At 28.9% G+C, this 26,460-nt stretch overlaps 6 protein-coding genes across 6 annotated transcripts; all 6 read left to right on the top strand.

Moving 5' to 3' along the window:
* Positions 1-719: 719 nt before the first annotated feature.
* LOC105626575 (odorant receptor 85f-like) lies at positions 720-2,589 on the top strand. The gene is made up of 5 exons (XM_012207871.1): positions 720-1,315; positions 1,813-1,912; positions 2,037-2,147; positions 2,269-2,424; positions 2,539-2,589. The coding sequence occupies exons 1-5, from the start codon at positions 720-722 to the stop codon at positions 2,587-2,589; spliced, it is 1,014 nt and encodes a 337-aa protein (XP_012063261.1).
* Positions 2,590-4,271: 1,682 nt separating this feature from the next.
* On the top strand, positions 4,272-8,672 carry LOC105626574 (odorant receptor 4-like). The gene is made up of 5 exons (XM_012207870.1): positions 4,272-5,050; positions 5,283-5,382; positions 5,507-5,617; positions 5,789-5,944; positions 8,190-8,672. The coding sequence occupies exons 1-5, from the start codon at positions 4,272-4,274 to the stop codon at positions 8,670-8,672; spliced, it is 1,629 nt and encodes a 542-aa protein (XP_012063260.1).
* A 2,755-nt stretch (positions 8,673-11,427) lies between these two features.
* Positions 11,428-15,158, top strand: LOC105626573. Its single transcript, XM_012207869.1, has 5 exons — positions 11,428-12,209; positions 12,403-12,457; positions 12,796-12,906; positions 13,220-13,372; positions 15,087-15,158. Exons 1-5 carry the CDS (start codon positions 11,428-11,430, stop codon positions 15,156-15,158), a joined length of 1,173 nt encoding a protein of 390 aa, XP_012063259.1.
* Positions 15,159-15,232: 74 nt separating this feature from the next.
* On the top strand, positions 15,233-18,616 carry LOC105626572 (odorant receptor 13a-like). Its single transcript, XM_012207868.1, has 4 exons — positions 15,233-16,006; positions 17,680-17,790; positions 18,085-18,240; positions 18,563-18,616. Exons 1-4 carry the CDS (start codon positions 15,233-15,235, stop codon positions 18,614-18,616), a joined length of 1,095 nt encoding a protein of 364 aa, XP_012063258.1.
* Positions 18,617-19,554: 938 nt separating this feature from the next.
* On the top strand, positions 19,555-21,611 carry LOC105626571 (odorant receptor 13a-like). Its single transcript, XM_012207867.1, has 5 exons — positions 19,555-20,336; positions 20,540-20,639; positions 20,875-20,985; positions 21,303-21,458; positions 21,606-21,611. Exons 1-5 carry the CDS (start codon positions 19,555-19,557, stop codon positions 21,609-21,611), a joined length of 1,155 nt encoding a protein of 384 aa, XP_012063257.1.
* Positions 21,612-23,572: 1,961 nt separating this feature from the next.
* On the top strand, positions 23,573-25,373 carry LOC105626570. The gene is made up of 3 exons (XM_012207866.1): positions 23,573-24,345; positions 24,592-24,691; positions 25,188-25,373. The coding sequence occupies exons 1-3, from the start codon at positions 23,573-23,575 to the stop codon at positions 25,371-25,373; spliced, it is 1,059 nt and encodes a 352-aa protein (XP_012063256.1).
* Positions 25,374-26,460: the final 1,087 nt, after the last annotated feature.

The raw sequence follows: 26,460 nt of genomic DNA, 5'->3' as shown, positions 1-26,460 counted from the left end.
CATTTACTATTTCAATAACGTACATATTTTATTTAAAGAAATGATTATAATAATATAAGGAACAAAAATACTATTTGGAATATATAAGAAAGATAAATCCACCTATTTTTATTATATTCTGCCAAGATAGCTCTTTTATTTTGATTGCATCCTTATTATTATTATCAGTAAATTTTTATTATGAAAAATTCACCCCTTCATAACTTCCCGTAGAAAACTTTCTATTCCTTACACACAAGGAAAATTATAAATAAACTTGCACGCAACCCTTTGAAAGTTTCTATATATTCGTTAACCATCCGATTGACGTGGCTTTTCAGTTTCCTTCACACGCAGGCGCACATGAAATATGAATCATGTTGTGCTTAGCAAAAGATACCATTCTTCACTGCAATCAGTGGAGAAACAGACAGATACGTTTCGTCTTCGTATCTCTCTGTATATGTCTCATAAAAGTGTTCTCATGTTACAAGCTTTCGTATTATGAAGTGGAAAGATTCCGTATAAGAAATTGTAAAATTAATCAGTCTCTCAAGATGTTTGCCAATAAGTATTACGAACACGACATAGAAAATGCTTTTGGAATAAATCGTTTTTTCTTTCGTTTGTTAGGCATATGGCCATTTTCGCGCACTAATTCCCTTCTTTTTGAGCTGGCGGAAACGTTCACATTGATCTTCGCTTGTTTTGCGTTTCTCTTCTGCGAATTAATCCCGACTATGCTTTATGTATTTATGGTGTTGACAGACTTTCGTTTGAGGCTGAAAGTCATGGCCAGCGGGATCTTTACAATAACAGAAATTATCAAGTACAGCTATGCTGTACTTTACAAAAGTCAAATGAAAAATTGTCTAATACTGATTGATGAAGATTGGCGAAACGTCATCAATTCGAGTGATCGCAATTCGATGATTGACAGAGTTAAAACTTGCAAACATCTAATTGTAATATGCGCTATAATCGTGTATGTGACCGGAATGGCTGTCCGAATGATCATTCCGTTATCAGTGGGGAAGATCGTTACTTCTCAAAATATCACTATCAGACCACTGCCTCACGTTGCCTATCTCGTTATATTTGACGTACAACGTAGTCCAGTTTATGAAATCGTATATTTCATACAATTTCTAGCAGGACTTATAAAGTACACAATTACGATAACAACATTTAGTTTTATGACACTTTGCGCGATGCATTTCTGCGCGCAATCAGACATACTCGTGACTTTAATGAATGATTTCGTGAACGAAAATCAACCGGAAAACTTAAACAAGAGATTGGCTATTGTCGTGGAACGACAAATCAGAATAAGAAAGTGAGTCTTTTTTTGGGTTCAATAATAAGATTCATTCGTTAATTTTTTGCTGTAAATCTCTTTAAACCCGAGTCAGTAGATAGTCACTAATTATCCAATGGCATACTTTGCATTGATAGTCAGTGAAGTTCAACTAAAAAAGGAAGAACGTTGGAGCATTATTTAACTACTGATATTTGCACGTTAATTTCAATCTACCAATATCATATTCATTGAATTTAAGCATTAAAACAAGATTAGATCACAATAAAGATTAGCTAGTTTAGGGATCTTATATTCGTTGATTACCAGTGGCATACTTCACTGATTGATCAGTGATTATCCACTGATTCAGATTTAGAGAGTAACGTATTTACACTGGCAACTATGTTAGAGCTTAATAAACAGTATATTTATGCAAAATGATATTATCTATTATCAAAGATACATAAGATATTGGATACTGGTAATTTTTGTTAAAAACAATTTTCATAATTTTTTCTCGCAATATATTTTAGTTTCTTACAATTGGTACAGAGTACTATTCAGTACACAAGTTTAATACAAATCGTGGGATCTACGGTGATGATATGCTTAGTAGGATATTACGTTATCATGGTGCGCAAAAAAAGTATTTACATAACAACAAATTTCAAGGAAAATATAAATTTAGATAAATGATAAAAGGTGTATTATATCATAATTTAATGTTCTAAAAAATTAATAAAAATTCTATTTACAGGAATGGGAAAAACATAATGTTGTTAATATTTGCGCATATATCAGTGGACTAATAATGTTGTGGTACATCATATTTATTTACTGCTACATGGGCGAGCAAATCATTGAACAGGTATATTTTTTATCATCGATGATAGTAAAATATAGTAACAAATGGAAAGTCAGAGGAATGTTATTTTTTTGTTTACATCGTTAACACTTTTGTTGACAAAAATTTAATTGACAAAAATCAGGGAGAAAAGGTATCATTAACAACATGCACTTTAGAATGGTACCGTCTTGAAGATGCAACAGCACGAGCATTGATTTTACTTATAACTATTTCTGAAAATCCATTGAAACTTAAAGCAGGAAATTTTATAGATATTTCCCTCAGAACATTTGGCAATGTAAGTAACACAGCTATTCTTTCGAATTTATTAAATAACAAAGTTAAAATCATAAAAATCATATTTCTGCGGAAAGGAAGAGCGTATTTTAATATAGATATACATTTATTTTAGGTTGCTAAGATGTCTATGACGTATTTAAATCTTCTTCGATCAGTTGTCTAAATTTTAAGAGTTAATCGAAATATGAATAGCAGAAGAATAGTAATAATAAACTTTTGTTACCATGAAATGGAAGTCATAGCATACTTAAACGCAGTGCTTTTATTTTTCAAATATCTTTGATTGAAATAAAACGTATGAAATCGTTTTCGAATGTTCATATTCTGATCTCATAATATAATTTTTTTAATTATTCTTTATTCAATTTCTGATGCATATATATATAAAATAATATAAAAAAATATTTAGATAAAAGATATTATTAGATTAATAAATATATCATCAAAAAATATACATTACAAGAAATGTTTATTAGATATTTGATATTATATTAAGATAGAAAAGGCTGATCTTGATAAAATCAAAGGAAAATTGTTTATGGTTATATTTATTTTAACTTATAAAATTGCTTAATTCTTCTAATTAAAAATCCGATCTTTGTCCCAAGTAAATCAGTATACATAAATAAGCATATTTTTCAGTAATATCTTAGCGCAAGTACAATAACAAGTATATTAAAAAACAAAGTTCTCCATCGAAAAATTAATGTATTATAAATTTGTATGTATTTTAATATATTAATATATTAATATTAATATATTATTAATCTGTATTATTATTATTATTATTATTATTATTATTATTATTATTATTATTATTATTATTATTATTATTACTGATAAACGTGAGTAAACAAAAGAGACGTTATTTTATTATTTATATAATATTACTTCCAAATGACACTATGCAGAATTTTGATATACAGAAAATTTTTAAAGAATCTTCCTTCTCGCTGAAAATAAAAATTTGACGAAATAAGCTGGTTCTATATTACTGGTAAGTTAATTGCAATCTTGCCTGTAACTACAAACCAGAAACGTCAATCGTACTATTAACGTTTCTAATTGATTTCTCATCACAACAAATTTGAAATTAATATTAGAATCAGCTTTAGATATTTTAAATTAAATCTTTGATTGCATAATTTGTCTTCTTTTAAAATATCACAGTATTACAGAATATGTGTAATAAAAATAAGCTGTTCAGTAACATTATTTATTTTTTGAAACTATTATCGTATACTCGAGAATCATTTTATGCAATATCAAAATCTCCGAGATCGCGTCAGATTGACACGCGAGCAAATAATATTTTATGTGGAGGAGATTGTAATATTTACTATTTCAATAACGTACACATTTTATTTAAAGAAATAATTATAAGGAAGAAATAATATAAGGAACAAAAAATACTATATATTACAGAGATAAATGCACTTATTTTTATTATATTCTGCCAAGTTTCTCTATTTTGATTACACTCTATTATTATCAGTAAGTTTTTATTACGAAAAATTCACCCCTTCATAACTTCCCGTAGAAAACTTTTTGTTCCTTACACAGAAGGAAAATTGTAAATAAACTTGTACGCAACCCCTTTGAAAGTTTCTATATGTTCGTTAACGTCTGCTTGACGTGGCTTTTCAGTTTCCTTCACACGCAGGCGCACATGAAATATGAGTTATATTGTGCTTAGCAAAGGATACTATTCACTACGATCAGGGAACAGACACGTTTCGTCTCTATATCGTGGCTTACAAAAGTGTTCTCATGCTATAAGCTATCATATATTATGAAGTGGAAAGATTTCGTATAAGAAATTGTAAAATTAATCAGTCTCTCAAGATGTTCGCCAATAAGTATTACGAACGTGACATAGAAAATGCTTTTGGAATAAATCGTTTTTTCTTTCGTTTATTAGGCATATGGCCATTTTCGCGCACTAATTCCCTTCTTTTTGAACTGGTGGAAACATTTATATTGGTCTTTGCTTGTTTTGCGTTCCTCTTCGGCGAATTAATCCCGACTATACTTTATGTATTTATGGTGTTGACAGACTTTCGTTTGAGACTGAAAGTCATGGCCAGCGGGATATTTACAATAATAGAAATTATCAAGTACAGCTATGCAATACTTTACAAGAGTCAAGTAAAAAACTGTCTAATATTAGTTGATAAAGATTGGCGGAACGTCATCAATCCGAATGATCGTAATTCGATGATCGACAAAGTTAAAACTAGTAAACGTCTGATTGTAATATGCGCCATAATCGTATATGTGACCGGAATGGCTGTTCGAATGATCATTCCGTTGTCAGTGGGGAAGATCGTTACTTCTCAAAATATCACTATCAGACCACTGCCTCATGTTGCCTATCTCGTTATATTTGACGTGCAACGTAGTCCAGTTTATGAAATCATATATTTCGTACAATTTCTAGCAGGACTTATAAAGTACACGATTACTGTGACAACATTTGGTTTTATGACACTTTGCGCGATGCATTTTTGCGCGCAGTCAGATATACTTGTGACATTAATGAATAATTTCGTGAATGAGAATCAATCGGAAAACTTAAACAAGAGATTGGCAACTGTAATAGAGCATCAAATCAAAATAAGGAAGTAAGTGTTTCCTTGCGTACAATAATGAAATTCATTCGCTGATTCTATAAAGTAAATCTAACGTATTCACACTAGAAAGAAACCATGTCAGAGCGTAATACGCGATAATACACATTCTATATAATGGATAATGTGTCTTCAATTATCAAAGATAGTCGGATTAGACATGGGATTAGAAGCTAGTAATTTTTGTTATAAACAATTTTCATATTTTTCTCGTAAAATATTTTAGTTTCTTACAATTGGTGCAGAGTACCACTCAGTACCCAAGTTTAATAGAAATCTTAGGATCTACGGTCCTATTATGTTTCGCAGGATATTACATTATCATGGTACGCAAAGAAATATTTACGTAACAATTAATTTTAAAGAAAATACTAGATAGATATGATAAGGTACATACATTACGTTATACTTTCGTGTTGTATAAAAAATTAATAAGAATTTAATTCGCAGGAATGGGAAGATCACAATGTTATTCGTCTGTGCGCATATATCAGTGTACTAATAATGTTCTGTTTCAACATATTTATCTACTGCTACATGGGCGAGCAAATCATCGAGCAAGTATGTATTCTTGAATCATTTTTCATTGCCAATGGGTAGTAACAATCAAATGTGGCAAATATAGCAAATAAATATAGCAAATAAATATATTAAAGTAAAATCAAAGGAATAGTAGTGAAATCATTTTGTTGTTCGCATTACTGACGTTTGTAATTAATTGATAAAAACTAGGGAGAAAAAGTAGCATTAACAACACGTACTTTGGAATGGTACCGTCTTCCGAATACAAAAGCACGAGCATTGATTTTACTAATAATTATTTCCGAAAATCCATTAAATCTTAAAGCAGGAAATTTAATTGATATTTGCCTCAGAACATTTGGCAATGTAAGTGCTACGGCTATTTTCTTATTAATATAATATTACAGTTAATATCATAAAAATTCTTTTTACCGGGAGAAAAAGCGATTAATAAAGACGTACATTTATTTTAGGTGGCTAAAATGTCTGTGACATATTTAAATTTTCTTCGATCAGTTGATTGAATTATAAGAATTATTCTGAAATATATGAATAACAGACTTTTATAACTATTAGTAAAACAGTAGCAATAAAAATTTGTAACCATAAAAAATTATAGTATATTATAAATTATAGTATACTGAAGCAAAGTGCTTTTCTTTTTCAAATATATTTGTTCCAAATAAAAACATTTACAAGTATTCATAATTAGTTCGTTCTTAATTTATCACTAGAATTATTTTTTATTCAATTTTTGATGAATGTGCTTATAATATAATATAAAAACGTCTAAAAATAAAAATATATTCCGAGATTCATTAAAAATGTAGATAAGAAATATCTATTAAATATCTAACGTTATATTAAAAGACAACTAGAGAGAAATTATTTATATTTCTATTTTATTGTTTATATTTCTAATTTATTGTTATTTATTCTAACGCATAAATAATAAATTAATTTTTTAATCTAACTAATATTCCATAGTTTTTGAATGCTCTAAGTCGATATCACGACATGAGATATGCATATTTTCAATAATGTGTCATATTGCTTGTATAAATATATTAAATAAATATATTAAATTTCAAAGTCCAAATTGCTTCGTAAACAAATAATATATTATACGGAAAGAATGATTTTGCTGAAGAGTCAAAAATTTAATTAGAAACAGATCTAAACATAATTTTGTTGAATCATTAAAATTGTAGGATGTTTAAACTGATTGCTAAAATGTCAAAATTTTTTTCAGCATTGCTTATCATGTTTGAAATTCCTATAAAATTATTTTGATGGTTCAACAAAATTATTTTCCGATCCATATTTAACTAAATTTTTCAGATTCAAAATTATTCAAAATTATTCTTTCCATATAATATTATTTTAAAAAATTTGAACTATTATCAATAAGTGCGAGTGAGAGAAAGTAATGTTATTTTATTACTTACAATTGTATTTACAAACGATCCTCTATGATTTTTTTGTTATAGACGATTTTTTTTTTGCTCTGAATCTCTTTCTTTTTATTAGAACAATGTTTATCAACGCATAATATCAAGTGGTAATATCAAATAATGTATTTTTTTCTTTTCTAATATAGATATGTATGTATAGATGTGATATTTTCCTGAAATAGTGTCAAATACAAGAACTTAGTAAATTGTACATATACAGAAGCGTGAGTAAAAAATTTTTACTTTTATTAATTTATTTTTTGAAACTATTACCGCACTTGAAAAGTTCTTCTTATGCAGCATTAAAATCTCCCAAACATTAATATAACACAAGCAAATAGTGCTTTATATAAAGCACTGTAACGATTACTATCTCATTGTCAGAATACAGTACACATTTTAATAAAAGAAAGAATAATAATATAAAAATTATCTAGAATATAGTCGTACAAGTACAGTTACTTTTTCATGTATACTCGATTAAGTCAACTACTATATTTTGTTTACAATTATTATATCAATAAATGAAACGTTAATTCATCATAGCTTCGCAGAGAAAACTTTATATTCCTTAGAATGAAGGAAAAGCATTAAAGGGATTGCACGCAACTCTTTTAAAAGTTTCTATACGTATGTTAACCATTCACTTGACGTGGCTTTTCAGTTCCTTGGTACGCAAGCGCACATGAATTATGAATTATGTTTGTACTCTGCGAAAAATACCAGTTTGTCGCTGCGATCAGTGACGAATAGTACGTTTCGTCTCTGTATCGTAGATTACAAAAGTGTTTTCATGCTCTACGATATCACTATGAAGTGGAAAAATTCAGTATAAGAAATTGTAGAATTAGTCTCTCAAGATGTTTGCCAACAAATATTACGAATACGACATAGAGAATACTTTCGTGATGAATCGCTTTTTCTTTCGTTTATTAGGCATATGGCCATTTCCACGCACGAATTCCCTTTTTCCGGAGCTGTTGGAAACGGTCGTGCTGGTCTTCGTGTGTTTTGCATTTCTCTTCGGCGAATTAATCCCGATTATACTTTATGTATTTATGGTGCTGACAGACGTTCGTTTGAGATTTAAAATCATGGCTAATGGAATATTTACGATAATAGAAATCATTAAGTACGGTTATACCGTGTTTTACAAGAATCAAGTGCGAAATTGTCTAGTACTGGTTGAAGAGGACTGGCGAAACGTCAATCTAAATGATCGCATCTCTATGATTGGCAGGGTCAGAACTAGCAAACGTCTAATTGTGATTTGCACTGTATTCGTGTACTTGACCGGCGTGTGTGCCCGAATGATCATTCCTTTGTCAGTAGGGAAAATTGTTACTCCTCAAAATGTCACTATCAGACCACTGCCGTGTGCGGCTCATCTCGTTATATTTGATGTGCAACGCAGTCCAGTTTATGAAATCGTATATTTCATACAATTTGTAGCGGGATTTGTAAAGTATACGATTTTGGTGGCAACCTTTAGTTTCGTGACACTTTGCGGGATGCATTTTTGCGCGCAGTCAGACATACTTGTGACGTTAATGAACGATTTTGTGAATGAGAATCAATCGGAATATTTGAACAAGAAATTGGCCAATGTTGTGGAGCATCAGATTAGAATAAGAAAGTGAGTCTTTTCTTACATATAATAATCACTTATTTTTTAATATAATTCTAACATATTCACACTAGAAATTATATCAGAGCTTAATACGCGATAATACATTCTACGCAAATGGATAACGTGTCATTAATTATTAACGATATGTAGGATTAGCAATTAATAAATTTTGTTTAAATCAGTTTTTATAACTTTCTCACAATACATTTTAGTTTCTTACGATTGCTGCAGAGTATCACTCAGTATCCAAATTTAATAGAAATCCTGGGATCTACCGTGATGTTATGTTATGTAGGATTTTATATTATCATGGTACGCAAAATTATTTATGTAACAATAAATTTTAAGGAAAAAACCTTCACATAAATGTGACAAGATATATTACGTTATAGTTTCATGTGTTTAATAAAAAATTAAGAATTCAATTTACAGGAATGGGAAGATCATAATGTTTTTCGTTTGAGCTTATATTTCAGTGGATTAACAATGTTCTGTTTCAACATATTTATTTACTGCTATATGGGCGAGCAAATCATTGAGCAGGTATATGTTACCGAAACATTTTTCGTTGTCGATGATCGATCAGAAATCGTGAAATATATAACAAACAAAGAGAGACATTAATGGAATGGAATGAAAATTCTTTTTTCATTCACATCACTGACGCTTATAATTAATTAACCAAAATTAGGGAGAAAAAATAGCATTAACAGCATGCACTTTGGAATGGCACCGTCTTCCGGATATAAAAGCACGAGCATTGATTTTACTTATATCTATTTCCGAAAAACCATTAAGACTCAAAGCAGGAAATTTCATTGATCTTACCCTTAGAACATTTGGCAATGTAAGTGACAGCTAATTTTTTATTCAAATTTATTTAATAAAATTAATAAACAATTCCTGTGGGAAGGAATAATTATTAATATATAGATATATATTTATTTTAGGTTGTTAAGATGTCTGTGACGTATTTAAATCTTCTTCGAGTTGATTGAATTTTAAGAATTAAATGTATAGATAGCAATAAAAGAGTAGCAATAAATATTTGTATAAAGTGGAAAATAAAATACTTAAATAGAGTGCTTTTCTTTTTCAAATATTTTTGTTCCAAATGAAATAAATTGAAAACGTTTAGAAATATTCATAACAGACTTTATTGTATTTTTTATTTAAAATTATTCTTCATTCAGTTTCTGATGAATGTGCATATAAAATAACATAAAATATTTATATAAAATTATACGAAATTCATTAAAAAATCTAAGCGAGAAACATCTATTAAATATCTGTGATATTTTATTACTATTATATGTCAAAACAAGAAGGAATCATTTTGATAATTACCGAAAAGAAATTATTTCATACTTTATGATTATTTATTCTAATGCATAGATTGTTTTATTTGTTAATATAATTAATTAATATGCCTCAATCTTCAATGTTCTAGGATTTCTTTGCACTAGCTTTTAACACTGTTAATATTTTTCTTCTACTGTATCGGCGAACGCATTGTAGTTGCAGTAAGTTTATTGGGTATATTCATTTAATTCTATCATATAAGACTTCAATTATATTGATACTCGTTCTCATCGCACTTTTTAAATATGTAAAAATAAAAATACTTACATAAGAACTGAAATCTTTAACTTGCATAAATAAAAGCAATTTCATACATATTTATTACAATAGGCAGCTCAAGTAGTTTGGAGAGCAAATATACTAGAATAATATCTTCCAAGGAGTACACATAATGTGGTGCTGAAAATAATTATATATCATATATAATATTTCGTAAAAAGTTAGGAATCTTAGGAAAATTTATTGTTCTTTCTTTAAAGACATTTACTGATGTAAGCAAAATATATGTATTTTTATATAAAACATTGCGACACTTCAATGATATCATATACATTATTCCCCGATTAGTAGAAAGAATTTTATACAAAGATATTTATTAATTGTTTCAGGTCATCAAATCAGAGGTTTTATATTTTAATATATTTTGGATTATTGTCGATTAAACAACGATAATGATTATTGAGATAAAAATCAACTTGTTAATTATTCACAAGAAAATGCAGTATAACTACGTACATAATAACGTGAGTTAAGATAGTAACGATGATGTGCTGTGCAAAATAATAAGTTTTTTTCTCTCTCTTACGATATTATAATATATTTATTTATAAACGTATCTTCTGAAATAAAATAAAATGCTCTCAAAAATATATTTAAAAAATGTATTTAAATGTAATTTGAAATGTATGATTTGAGTTACTTAACTATGTAACTGGTCTCATGTAAAAGTAATCTTGCTGTATCAATTAATTACATACATCTCTACAATAGTTAAATAAATAGAAAAGTTCTCGTAGAAATATAAACTGTTAGCATTATGATTGTAAGTTACAGTCACAGTCAACATTATGATTGTAAGTTAGAATTTACGAAGAAAGCAAGTTAAATGTAATGATTTTCCTGTAAAAGTCAATGTACGTAAGCGGATAAGAATACATTTCATGGAAAATAATCCTGTCCTTAGCGAACCACTCTATCCATAAACTTTTCTACTCTCTCTTCTGCTTTCTCTTCTGTTCTCTCTTCTTATGCGGATTTGAATTTTTAAAATGCGCAATCATATGCGCGAGTTGGCTTCGTTCTTCGACGACTGGTGACAAACTCAGTTCGCATTCAGCTTTTGCATTAAGTAAACGAATAAAATCCGAAAGTATCGCAAAATATTTGTCAAAATTCACACAGAAATGCCGCAAAATAAGCATCACCAGAATGATATTTCGTACATTACGCAACCAACTCGCAACATTTTGCTCGCGCTCGGCGCTTGGCCGTTCGTCAGTAAAGGAAGATCCGTATATCCAAAAGCACACAATCTTTTACCAATCTGTATATCCTACATTTTCCTCTCTAGCGACATTATACCTGGTGTCCTTTACTGGTTGATGGCAGAAACGGCGCGCGTTCGATTGCAGACGATCCCTCTTCTTCTCTACGACTTCATGTCTGTCAGTCAATATGGCATTTTCATATTTCGCTATGATAAACTCAAGCGATGTTTGCAACATGTCGAGGAGGATTGGAAAAACGTTCTCAGCGCAGACGCACGGAATATTATGCTGAAATCTGCGAGAACGGGCAAACGCTTGGTCATGATTTGTGCAATCTTCATGTATAGCGGCGCCTTTACCTTCCGAACAATTTTGCCGTTGTTCCAGGGAAAGATCGTCATCGATCAGAACATCACAATAAGACATTTAGCCTGTCCGGGTTACTTCTTTTCCCTCGACGTACAAGTCAGCCCTGTTTACGAGACGGTCTTTGTAATCCAGTGTCTAACAGGATTCATTGCAGTTTCGATCGTGACATGTGCATGCGGTCTTACCGCAATTTTTGTAGTACATGCTTGCGGCCAATTGAAAATTTTAATCGGCTTGATGAGAGAACTTGTGCAAAAACAATGGCAAGAAGAACGTGAAATGGATATGAAGCTAGCTGAGATAGTTGAACATCAAACAAGAGTGCGCAAGTAAGTCCGCAATTTGCGAATGTAATTAATTCATGCTCTTAATTTTAGTATTCGCTCCAATTAACGTGTGTACTTATTAATATTAATATTTATTAATAATGTGTTTATTAACAAAATTATTAACTTTTTGTTTTCTCATTTTATTATTTATGAGTCTAAGTGTTAATTGTTACTCTCGGTAATTATATTTCAGTTTTTTACGATTAGTGCAGCATACTTTGCAGGAAATATATGTGGTGGAATATCTGGTGAACACAATAACTATTTGCCTTTTAGTGTATTTTATGTTAGTGGTTCGTAAGTTGGTTAATTAATGCTAATAACGAAATAAATTAAATATTTTTACAAAATAAAATATTTTAATTTTATTATTATTAAAATAAAATATTTTTTAACGTAAAATAAAATAGAAAAGAAACAAAAATTTATTAATTTCTCATAAAAATTTAAAAATTTTTATTTGCATTCGAATTTTTATAATAATATATTTCGATAACAAATAGTTCTTTCAGATTTTACAGAATTAGTCATAATAATAAATTACTTAATAATAATAAAATCATACAAAACACTTATGCATTTATAGGATTGGCAAAATAGGAATATACCAACTTTATTTACTTATTGGTTATGTATTGTAAATGTAACAACTCACATGTTTCTATTTTGCTACACTGGCGAACAACTTACCGGCCAGGTAAAATTTATAGATATTAATGTAGTTAAATTTTTAAAACACAAACAATAATAATAAAATTAGCAATAATAATGTTTCATGACTAAAATAACTTATTATCAAATTATGTGTAATTACACATTCAATTTTAATCAAATCTTGAAAGAGTTAATATTGCGTGCTGAAATAAGTTTTATATATATTTTTATAAATATATCATGAAAAAAAAAAGAAACAGGGAACGTGTTGCAATATCCTTGAAATAGCAAATGAATGAATTATGATACAAATACATTTTATGGCCATTGCTACGTGATGATAAATCCAACGATAGGCGGAAAAAGTAGCCATTGCATCCTGCGAGCTCGAATGGTATCGTCTTCCGGACAAAAAAGCACGTAGCGTCGTATTGCTGATTATTATGTCTAACGCGCCGACCAAAATCTCTGGAAAGTTCATCGATCTCTCGCTCAAAACATTTGGTGATGTAAGTAAATTACTTTCTACGAAAGATTATTTAAGTAGGTTTTAACTTTTTTTAAAGTAAGTCTGTGTTTTAATTATAGTAGCGTTAAGCGACATCAATATTAATTATTTTATATCTACACATTGCAATAAGACAATTAGAATCCTTTTTTATAAAATAAATATCATGTCATATGTCAATTTTACTAAATGTATTCTTGTTACTTACAATGACGATAAATGTGGTTAATTGAAAACAAATCAGAGAAGAAAACAGTTGAAAATGTTTTTAGGTCATGAAAACAGCGGGGACATTTTTTAATATGCTCCGAAATGTAATCGATTGAATCATTAAATTTTAATAGTTGAAATTGTAATGTTAGTTGTTTTATACCATTATATTATGTGAATCAATTGCATATATGATTCGAATACAAAATATATATATATTAAAATGTAAAAGTAATATAAAATATCATTTAATTATATACAGAGTGTTTCAGTAATGACCGCAATGCAAAAACTGCAAAATGATAAAGGATTTTTCAATATTTAATTTTGTTTTATTAATTCATATCTCATTAAATATTTGTATTAACACATTATTTTATTAGTAACAAGAACATAAACGTTACTTTTTTGACAAAATTAAAAAATAATAATTGATATTTTAACTCATACATATAAAAATACTAGAACATTTAACACACGTCAAACGAAACCATTTTTTTCTGATAGGCGTTATGTTACAATTATGTTGCGAAGACATGAAGATAAACATGATCGTTTTCCTAGTTAATATAAAGTTTGACAAATGAATACGAATACTTTCTTTAGAATCGTCCCTTTCGACAAGCAACTTTTCTTCCAAACTCTATCACTGTACTTAGTTTCTATTTTTCATACAATGATTAAATTCTTATTGCGTGCAAGTTCATATTCTAACTGAGTTTACTTCACGAGCAATTGTTATTTTCCACCATAAGTCGTGACTCATGACGCGAATTAAACATTAAATAATGAAGAAAATATTTTAGATTATTAAAAAGGGATATAAAGCACAATCTAATATTTTAATTTCATATTTAAATTTCAATTATCAAAATTTTAATGTTACATATATATATAACACATATACTGAAAAAAATATTAAAAAATAATAAAGTTTATTAAATATTTATTGAAATAATATTAACGAAATTTTTAATAAATGTAAATGTATATTTATTTGATTTAAGCATAATTTTTTATTTTGAATATTATTTATTTACTGTAAAATATTTATTTACTATTTTAAATATTTTAAAATATTTATTTACTAAGGTAATATTTCGTTAATATTGAAACAAATATTTATTAAAATTCAGCAAATTTTTTTTCAATGCATGCATTAATATTTCTAGAAACACTGATATATATGTATCAAATATAGATTAACGTGATGTAAATATATCTCGTATATACTTAAACATCTTATTTCTATTGTAAAATATACGTAACGTGAACATAATTTTTATGACAAATATGATATTATGATAGAGATAGTGCCGAGCTTACGAAACAGGAAAAAACAAAGTTACACGTAATAACTTTCTTGGTTATTAGTAAGAGAAGGTTGATGGATAAATATACATTTCATGGAAGGCAATCTCGCCCCTTGATGTGAATGATTCCATTTACAAGCCTTTCTGTTTTTCTTTCTTCTCATGCGACATTAAATCTTTAAAATGCGCAAGCATATGCGCAAGCGACGAGTTCGCGATCAGTCTTGTCCTTCAACAACCGGTAGCAATCCAGTTCGTACTTAAGTTTCGCATTAAGTGCACGTTACGTGAACGATAAAACTCAACAGTACCGAAGATCCATTAGAGTTCATAGAGAAATGTCGCAAAATAAGCATCATCAAAGCGATATTTTGTACATTACGCAACCAACTCGTAACATTCTGCTCGCACTTGGCGCTTGGCCCTCCATCAATAAAGGAGAATCCATACACTCGAAGGTTCACAATCTCTTGCTAATCTTTATGTCCTACTCTCTCCTCTTTTGCGACCTTATACCCGGTATCCTTTATTGGTTGATGAAGGCAACAACGCGCGTTCGACTGCAGATGATCCCTCTTCTTCTTTACGATTTCATGTCCGTTAGTCAATACGGCATCTTCATATCTCGCTATGATCAACTCAAGCGATGCTTGAAGCACGTCGAGGAGGATTGGGAGAATATTCTCAGCGTGGACGCACGAAACATTATGTTGAAATCTGCGAGGACGGGGAAACGTCTAGTTACGATCTGCGCATTTTTCATGTACAGCGGCGTCATTACCTTCCGAGGAATTTTACCGTTGTTCCAGGGAAAGATCGTCATTGATCAAAATGTCACAATAAGACGCTTTGCCTGTCCGGGTTATTACTTTTCCTTCGACGTACAAGTCAGCCCCGTTTATGAAACGGTCTTTATAATCCAATTTCTAACAGGATTTATTACAGTTTCGATCGTGACATGTGCATGTGGCCTTACAGCAATTTTTGTAGTACATGCTTGCGGTCAATTAAAAATTTTAATCAGTTTGATGACAGGACTTGTACAGAAAGAATGGCAAGAAGAATGTGAAACAAATAAAAAGCTAGCTGAAATTGTGGAGCATCAAATAAGAGTGCGCAAGTAAGGCAGCAACTTTGCTATTGTTCATAGTTTAGCATTTACGGTAAGTCGGGGGAACATGCCATGCCAGGCAAGATGCTATTTAATAATAATTTCCATGTTTATGCATAGATGGTATTAATAGTATTCTCAGTTTATTCATTTGTAAGGGATGATACGACTAGAACTCGCTGTTCATATTTATTTTTAAAAATTATGAATTTATCAAGGTAAGTTGATAAAGTTCTGTTCTAATCATATTTTACAATATTTAAAATTTATATTAATCTTTTGTAGACTTTATTTCACAAATACGCAGAATTACATTATTTAGCATCAAAAGTAAATTTTATTATATATTAAATGATTATCTTATCAATAGCACGTGATTGATATAGTCTGATACTATATTTTCTAGTCGTATTGGGTAAGATGGGGACAAAAACTAACGAAGAATAACTTTATCTTCAAACAATTTTTCAAGAAGCAAATATTTATTACATTTCGACTGACACAGAAAATGACGATTATTATGCAATTGGTAAATTTTATGATGCTAAAAAAGGTCTAAATATGAGTAAAGTAAAGACTGATTGTTGCAAAAAATGCAACAGATGACTCAAAGAAGATCTAAGGGGATGAAGACTGTGCTTACAATTTGTAAAAAATAATATTATTTTCTATTATTTTAGTTAAAATGTTGCATATTTTTATCTTTTATTTACTATTTAGAGACTGTTTTAAGAAATAACTTTTTATTATTGCTATTAAAAAACTAACATATAATAGTATATATATTTTATTTCTCATTTACTTCGAGATCGTTTTCAAGAAAAATTATTTTCTATTATTAGAAATTATTCTTTATTGTTGAGAATAATTATTAATAGAATTTTTAATATTTATATATTATTTAGTGAAAACGTTAGGGAATCTTATAAGATCTCGTAATATCTTATCCAATAGGTTGAGTAAGATGCTACTTAGGAAGGTTTTTATTTTTTTATTGTGAAAAATTCTTACAAGATATTTACATTTCTGTAATTAAATAATAAATAAGACTAATCAAACTTTTTATTGATTTCATTTCCCTTTATATATCGAGAATTGAAAAAATATTGATTCAAAGTTGATTATGGCATCTTCCTCCGACTCTTATATTAATAAACATATGCTTATTATATGTTAATAATAATATTTTATCTTATATTTTATATTTATTGACAATATTATACTTGGTAAAAATTTTTTTCTTTCTATTCTCTCACATTTTATTGATATTTATTTATTTTTCTATTAGTTTAAGAAGCGTTGATAGTTATCATCGATAATTATATTTCAGTTTTTTACGATTAGTACAACATACCTTACAGGAAATATATATGCTGGAAATTGTAATAAATACAACAACAATCTGTTTGTTAGTGTATTTTATGTTAATGGTTCGTAAGTTTGTCAATTAATTTTAATAACGGAACAAATTAATAATTTTGCATATTAAAATGAAAAATTGAAAAAATAAAAATTTGATAATTACATATTCACAATTTTTTTACTTGATTTCAAATTCTCATAATATATATTTTATTGACAAAATATATTTCAGATTTTATAGTTAATCAATAATATTCAATATATCAAATTCAATAATAATATGATTATCACATAAAACACTTATATTTATAGGACTGGCAAACTAGGAATATAGGAACTTTATGTTCTTATTTGATAAGTATTATAAATGTGATAATTCACATGTTTCTATTTTGTTATACTGGTGAACAGCTTACCGGCCAAGTGAGTCTCACGAATATTAATGTGTCCATTTTTTAAAACATAAGTAATAATAATGAAAATAGCAATAATATGTTCCATAATAATTTATTTTTATATTATTGCAATTAAAACTGCAAATTCAAATCCTGAAAGAGTTACTATTGCATGCTAAAATAAGTTTTATAAATATCTTCATGATTATATCGTGAAAAAGAAATACAGGGAACGTGTTGCAATATCTTTGAAATAGCAAATGAAATTATGATACAAACACATTTTATGGCCATTGCTACGTGATGATAAATTCAACGATAGGCGGAAAAGGTAGCTATTACATCTTGCATGCTCGAGTGGTATCGTCTTCCGGACAGAAAAGCGCGTAGTGTTGTATTGCTGATTATTATGTCTAACATGCCGACAAAGATCTCTGCTGGACAGTTCATCGATCTCTCGCTCAAAACATTTGGTAATGTAAGTAAAAATTAACTTTAAATTAATTATATTATTTCCAAAAAAAGACTAAATATATTAAAATTTTATATAAAATATACTTAATAAAAAATATATTACTATTTGTCTTTTCATATTAATTATAATAGCATTAAACGATATAAACATTAACATTTTAAATCCATAAATAGTAGTTAGATAGTTTAGATGGAATTTTTTTTGATAAAATAAATATGTTGTTTGTACAAGTCAACTTATTAAATATATGTTTGATATTTGCGATTACGGTAAATATGATTAATTGAAAACAAATTGCAGGAAAACATAATTGTAAATGTTTTAGGTCATGAAAACAGCTGGAACATATTTTAATATGCTCCGAAGTGTAATCGATTGAATCATTAAATTCTATTAGTTGAAATTATAATTAATTGTTCGTTCCATCATATCGTATAAATCTATTGGATGAATAAAATACAAAACATATTACAATCTAAATGTAATATAAAATATTATTTAAATATATATATTTGATTATATTTCAATGAACAATTCATATAATTTTATATATTTACTATTGTGTTTATTACGTACATTTATTTATATTGAGAATTTTATTTACTTTTCTCGTAAATTTATTGCTGTAGTATCTCTGTTAATTATTATCAATTATTAAAATCCTTTTCAATTTCTGCCGCTTATTATGCTATATCTATTTCATAACCCTATTTTATTTAATTTGTTGCTATTTAATATATGTATTTTAAATGTTTTCAGTATTCTGTATTATAAGTCTATTCTATATTATAATCTACAATTATGACAATGGTTGATAATAATTATTATCAATTATTGTTAACGTAGATTAATGTGATGTAAATATGTATCATATATATTTTCCGATTTTATTATTCTATAGAATGTAGAATGTAGACATGAGTAATATAGAAATCATTTTTGCCAAATATGATATATGAGACTAAATGATGATTGTGACTAAAATAATACTAAGTCTATGAAACGGGAAGAAGAATAATACCTGATAATTTTCTTAGTTGCTACAGTAAAAGATTAACGGATAAAATATATTTTATGGCAAGTAATCTCGAGCAAACGACTTCATTTACAAACTTTTTTGTTTTTATTCTTTCTTCTCATGTGACATTTAAATCTTTAAAATGCGCAAGCATATGCGCGAGCGACGAGTTGACTTCGCGATCAGCGTCGTCCTTCGGTGGCATTCAGTTAGAGCGCAGACATTATATTAAGTGCATGTTACGTGGTCGGATAAAGCTCGAAAATATAACCGTAGAATATTCGTCGAAATCCAAAGAAATGCCGCAAAATGAACATTATCAAAATGATATTTTGTATGTCATGCAACCAATTCGCAACTTGTTGCTCGCGCTCGGTGCTTGGCCCACCATCAAAAAAGAAAGATCTGTATACCAGAAGGCTTACAATCTTTTGCTAATTTGTATATCTTATACTCTTCTCTTTTGCGACTTTGTGCCCAGTATCCTTTACTGGTTTATAGAGGCAACGTCGCGCATTCGACTGCAAATGATACCTTTTCTCCTCTATGATTTTATGTCCGTTGGTCAATATGGCATCTTCATATTTCGCTATAATCAACTCAAGCGGTGTTTGATGCACGTTGAGGAAGATTGGGAGAACGTTCTCAATGTGGACGCACGAAACATTATGCTAAAATCCGCGAGAATAGGGAAGCGCTTGATTACGATTTGTGGAATTTTTATGTACAGTGCTGTCATTACCTTCCGAACAATCCTACCGTTGTTCCAGGGAAAGATTATCACCGATCAGAATATCACGATAAGACACTTCTCCTGTCCGGGTTACTTCTTTTCCCTCAATGTGCAAGTCACTCCTGTTTACGAGACGATCTTTATTATCCAGTTTGTAATAGGATTCATTCCAGTTTCGATTGTGACAAGTGCATGCGGTCTCACGGCAATTTTTGTGGAACATGCTTGCGGCCAATTGAAAATCTTGATCAGTTTGATGACAACACTGGTACAGAAACAATGGCAAAAGGAACATGAAGTGAATACGATGCTAGCTGAAATAGTGAATCATCAAATGAGAGTCCGAAAGTAAGCCCACAACTTACTAACATATTGTTTACGCTCATAGTATAGCATAGACTTATACGTTTTATTAACGTATGCTTATTATAATAATATTTATTAACAATGTCGCGGTAAATATTATTAGCTTTCTATTCTTTCACATTTCATTGATATTTATTTTTTCTATTAAATCTAATTAATTGTTATTATCGATAATTGCATTTCAGTTTTTTACGATTGGTACAACATACCTTGCAAGAAGTATATATATTGGAAATTGCAGTGAACACGGCGTCACTCTGTATTTTAGTATATTTTATGTTAGTGGTTCGTAAGTCAACTTTAATAACGGAATAATCAAATATTTTGGCATATTGTAAAATGAAAAATGGGAAAAAACGAAAATTTAATACTTATTCAGTTTAGAATTTTCTTATCTAAACTTAAACTTAAATTCTTATAAAATATGTATTTTATTAAAAACAAATAATCATTTCAATCAGATTTTACAGTTGATCAGTATAATTTAACAATAATATTAATGAAGCATTTATATTTGTAGGACTGGGAAAATAGGAATATAGCAACTGTATGCACTTATTGCATAAGCATTACAAATGTGACAATTCACACATTTCTATTTTGTTACACCGGTGAACAGCTTACTAGTCAGGTGAGTTTCACGGAAATTCATATACTCAGGACAGATTTTAGGACAGGTTTTAGGACATAAATAGTAATAATGAAAATAACATTTTATAATTAAAATAATTTATAATTAAAATAATTTATTTTCAAATTATTTGCAATTAAAATTGTATGCAATTTTACATAAATCTTATGACAGTTATTACGTGTAAAATAAGTTATATAAATAAAATCTTTATAAATATATCGTAAAAGAAATATATTGCAGTGTTGTAATATTTATGAAATAGCAAATAAAAATTTGATAAAAACAAATTTTTTTACGTAATAATCCGACGATAGGCAGAAAAGGTAGCCATTGCGTCTTGCGAGCTTGAGTGGTTTCGTCTTCCGGACAAAAAAGCGCGTAGCATCATATTACTGATTCGTATGTCTAACGCACCGTCAAAGATCTCCGCTGGAATATTTATTGATCTCTCGCTCAAGACATTTGGTAATGTAAGTAAAATGTCTTTGAATTAATTTTATTATTCCTACAAAACTAAATATATTTATATTCATAATGCAAATTTCATAAAACATATAAGCCATTTGTCTTTTCGCCTTATATAAATTAAACGGTATCAATGTGTTACTCATTAATAGGAATAGATAATTAAGGTAAAATCATTTTTTATAAAATAAATATCATGTTATTTATACGTCAATTTTATTTAATATATTCTTGTTATTTGTAACACTAAATATGATTAATTGAAAATAAATTAGAGGAGAAAGCAACTGAAAATGTTTTTAGATCATGAAAACAGCTGGGACATATTTTAATATGATTCGAAATGTAATCGATTGAATTATTAAATTTTAAAATTATAATTACGTTAACTGTGCTCGATATATCCATCATATAGTATGAATCAATCAATTGTATATACAAAATCATTTTATAAAATTGTACATACAAAATCAATGAATATAAAATCATATTGCAACATAATACAAAATGTTATTTCAATGTATGTATTTATGTTAACGCGTATTTGAAATGTATTTATATTGTATGTATTACAGAATTACTTCAGAAATAAAAGTATTTATTGATAAAAGTGTTCTAAATACGGACCTTAATGTTTTAATTATTGTTTTAATTTATGAATTACGAATGATAATCAAAGACAATTAAATCGCGAAGCAAATTTCATGTTATATTTCATTAAAAAATTAACAAATATTATGTAAGGCATTCATTAACACGTATTAATACGTATTTTTATTTGTATTAAGAAAATTATATACCTGTTACTTTTTCCATAAGATTAAAGAATTGACATTAGTTGATAGTAATTGATATTAGCTGTCAATCATAAAAATCGGAGTATTCAAAATATATATATATATATATACGAAAACTAAAATTATTTCCTGCTTATCAGCATTACGTTGCTATCGCAAGTTGCTAAGACGAAGATAAACATAATTTTTTTCCTAGTTAATACGAAATCTGATAAATGAGTAAGGATACTTTTCTTAGAAAATGCTTGTCCCTCTCAACAAGTAACTTTCAACATAAATTCTATTGTTATAGCCCCTGCTTTCCACATATTGTTTAAATTCTTAACGCAAATACATGCAAGATCTGATTGTAAGTTTGCTTCGTGATTTAATTGTCTTTGATTATCATTCGTAATTCATAAATTAAAACAATAATTAAAACATTAAAGTCCGTATTCAGAACACTTTTATCAATAAATGCTTTTATTTCTGAAGTAATTCTGTAATATATACAATATAAATACATTTCAAATACGCATTAACATTCTTATAAGCACATTACGAATATGCTTAAAGAATAAACATCTTAAATTACAAAAATAGTTGCATGTTTTAATATGCACTAAAGTATGTAATCTAGTACGTATTTTAATTAAATATTTCGATTTTAATTTTAATGCTATGTATATGTATATGTGTATTTTGAGAAATAGTGACATATCAAATATAAATTAATATAATAAATTAAAAATTATCCCTTTGGATTAACAACAATTTCTTTGAAAATAGGATATTGTATAGTATCTTATTGTACAATATCTTATTTTTAAAGAAATTTTCAGTGATCCAAAAAAATAATTTTTTTAATACGAGCAAAGAAATATTTTTTTGAAATTAAGATTTTTTTTTCATTGTATATATTTTACCATCTGATTATTATCCCGCATATATTTCTGCAAATACGAGACAAAATCAAGTTTACGAAAGAGGAAGAAACGGAGTTATACATACATAATAACTTTTCTGATTATTTTAGCTAGGGAAAGTTGATGGTAAAAAGTACAATTTATAGGAAGCGATTCGACCCTTAGTGACTTCTAAACTTTATTCATCTCGTGCTTATTCGAGAATTCCGAGCGTATGTCATTATCTATTTGTGAGCAATTGTTCAGAACGCAAGCGCGTACCAAGTTATCCTCTGACTAGAAAGTTGCTCGCTGTGATCATTGATGAAAGAAGACCCTTCTAGACGTTTCCGCGCGTTGTATCTTGTTTTGTATGACACAAAGTCATAACGTCACAAAATAGCTCTTATAAAAAAAAACAATATAATTACATTAGAAATGTATCCAAATGAAAATTATGTGAACGACATAAAATATACTATACAACTAAATCGCGTTATTTGCCGTCTATTAGGTATCTGGCCAGAGACAAAATCTTCGTTTCTTGAACATTTAAAAAAGATCTCGCTGATATTAGGCTGCTACTTTCTTCTCGGTTGTGAACTAATCCCGACAATCTTGTACATAGTATTTGTAGAAAAACGAACTCGCATCAGATTGAAACTTATTTCATCTGTAATGTTCACGATACTGGCCGTCCTCAAGTACAGCAGTTTAGTGCTTAGTAAGAATCAAGTAAGAAACTGTCTAGCGCGAATGAAGGACGATTGGCGAAATGTCACAAGTACCAGTGCTCGTACTTCCATGATTCATAAAGCAATGACTGCAAGACGTTTGCTCATTCTGTGCGGCATATTCATGTATATATCCGGCTTATATTTTCGTACAATCGTGCCGTTAAGCAAGGGAAAAACTATCACCAATCAGAACATCACAATCAGGCATTTGCCATGCCCAAGTTATTTTGTTCTATTTAACGGGCAAATCAGTCCAGCGTACGAAATTATGTTCTTTATACAGTTCTTCTCCGGATTCATCAAGTATACCATCACGGTGGTGATTTGCAGCCTCGCCGCTCTTTTCATTATGCATACATGTGGACAGCTTGAGATACTGATGACGTTAATAAATAGCCTGATAAACGAAACAGAGGAAAAGAATTTGGATAAAAAGCTGGCCTTCACCGTGGAACATCAGATAAAGATGCGAAAGTAAGTCTTATTTATCTCAATTACATTTTTATATTTATATCTACTTTACATTCTTTTTATTTGTATCAAGATGATCATATATTAAATAAAACACATCCGTTAAATAGAACAAAATAATTGAATTTCACATAAAGTTAATACATCACATTAATGTTGTGTCCTTTTTGTTTTGTTTCTAAGTTCTTTTTTTTAATATAGCAGGTTAAAAGATTTTTCTAATAAAAATTTGTACGCGTCCCTTTGTAGTTTCTTACGATTGGTACAAAGCACTTTGCAATATACGAGCTTGTTAGAAGTGATGGGATGTACGATAATTGTATGTCTTCTAGGACACGATGTCATCACGGTGCGCCTAAATAATTATGCAGTGATAACAGTTCGCACAATTTTAAATATAGATGCTATTTTATTACAATTGAAACATGTTATTCCGTGCGTGCGCGCGCGCTTGTATATGTGTGTGTGTGTGTGTGTGTGTGTGTGTGTGTGTGTGTGTGTGTGTGTGTGTGTGTGTGTGTGTATGTGTGTGTGTGTGTGCTTATGTGTGTATGCGAGATAAATAAATATAATTATTGATCTTGCAGGAATGGGAAGATCAAAATGTTATATCTATGTGCTCCTATCTCATTCTGCTCACATCAATTGGATTCAATATTTATATCTTTTGTTTTATCGGTGAACAACTTTCCATAGAGGTATCGTATTATATAAATCCATATAACGCATTTAAATAGTAAGGCTGAAAATAAATCGGATATTTTTCTTTTCTTTTTATATCGTCGGATATTTTTCATTTCTATATTTTTCATTTTATACCATGTAATTTGTTTTACTAAAATTAGGGAGAGAAATTAGCATTAACAGTATGTACATTGGCTTGGTACCGTCTTCCGAATGCGAAAGCACGAGCACTGATATTAGTTATAGCTACGTCGATTGTTCCAGCAAAACTAAAAGCCGGAAAGTTCTTCGATCTGTCCATCAGAACTTTCGGTGATGTAAGTAACGGATTTACTTGTAAAAAATAATGAATGAAAATGTGTATTATATTACAGGTTGTTAAAACGGCTGTGACATATCTAAATTTTATTCGAAAAATGATGGAATAATAACAATATAAAAATGTTTGATTGTATTTTTATGTGAACGTAGAGACATATTAACGTCATTTAGTAGAAACATTAATTAAGTAGAAATAATAATATAAAGACAAAAGTGTACCATTAAAAAATGCAAATTTTCTCTTCAAACATTTACTTGAAAAAATAAGATATTTTGTGAAATATAAATCTTGATTTAAATATACTTCGCTCATACAATATTGTATCACTATGTACAGATTTGATCATTTTTACTTCCTGCTTGAGCTAGAAGTCATCTAAATAAATGTAAAAAATTATTACTAGATTTTTACTTAATTATCTTATTGTTAATCTAAAAAAGAAGAACAAGTAATGCAATAGTGAGATAAACAATATATCAGACAATTCTTTCAATTTCTATTTGATTTTTATAACCTATTAATAAACTATTTGACGTCTATAATTTACTAAGAAGAGAAATTTGCATTAATGACTTTTTACATTATACCTCTTATAATCATTTATAATTGTTGCCCGAACCCTTACATTTTTTGTTTTTATATTCCATGACAAAATATTTTACTAAACACGAAATGATGACTGAACCGTTAAAAGATCAATAGAATATCTGTAATTTTCCTTTATATGCTCTCATTATTTTTTTCTCGATATTTTCTCGTATGCCTTCTAAAGTCGCTAGACTTCCCTTCAAGTAAATGCTTCCTCGAACATCCCCAACAATAACTTTTGCAATTTTTCCGTGATTTACAAGAGGAAAAAAAGTTGTGGTAACAATCGCTGCATCTGTCAGTCCCTCACTTCTTCCGCTCTCATCGAAGACGCAAGCGCATCGCCATCTGCATTTTTCACTTCATGACGGTACATCCGATCAGTTTTCCGTCGACAAGATCAAGTAGATTCTCAAGTTATGAACGTCAATATCCTTCATCATGATGATGTCAGACGCACTGTGAGTGTTACGCATAGTATCCTAAACCTGATCAGTGCCGTTGCCTGACAATTCGTCTCATTC

This window comes from Atta cephalotes (genome assembly GCF_000143395.1).
Source record: "Atta cephalotes unplaced genomic scaffold scaffold00005, whole genome shotgun sequence".
NCBI lineage: Eukaryota > Metazoa > Arthropoda > Insecta > Hymenoptera > Formicidae > Atta > Atta cephalotes.
Note: the sequence above shows the minus strand (reverse complement) of the source record. Positions and strands in the feature narration are given on the sequence as shown.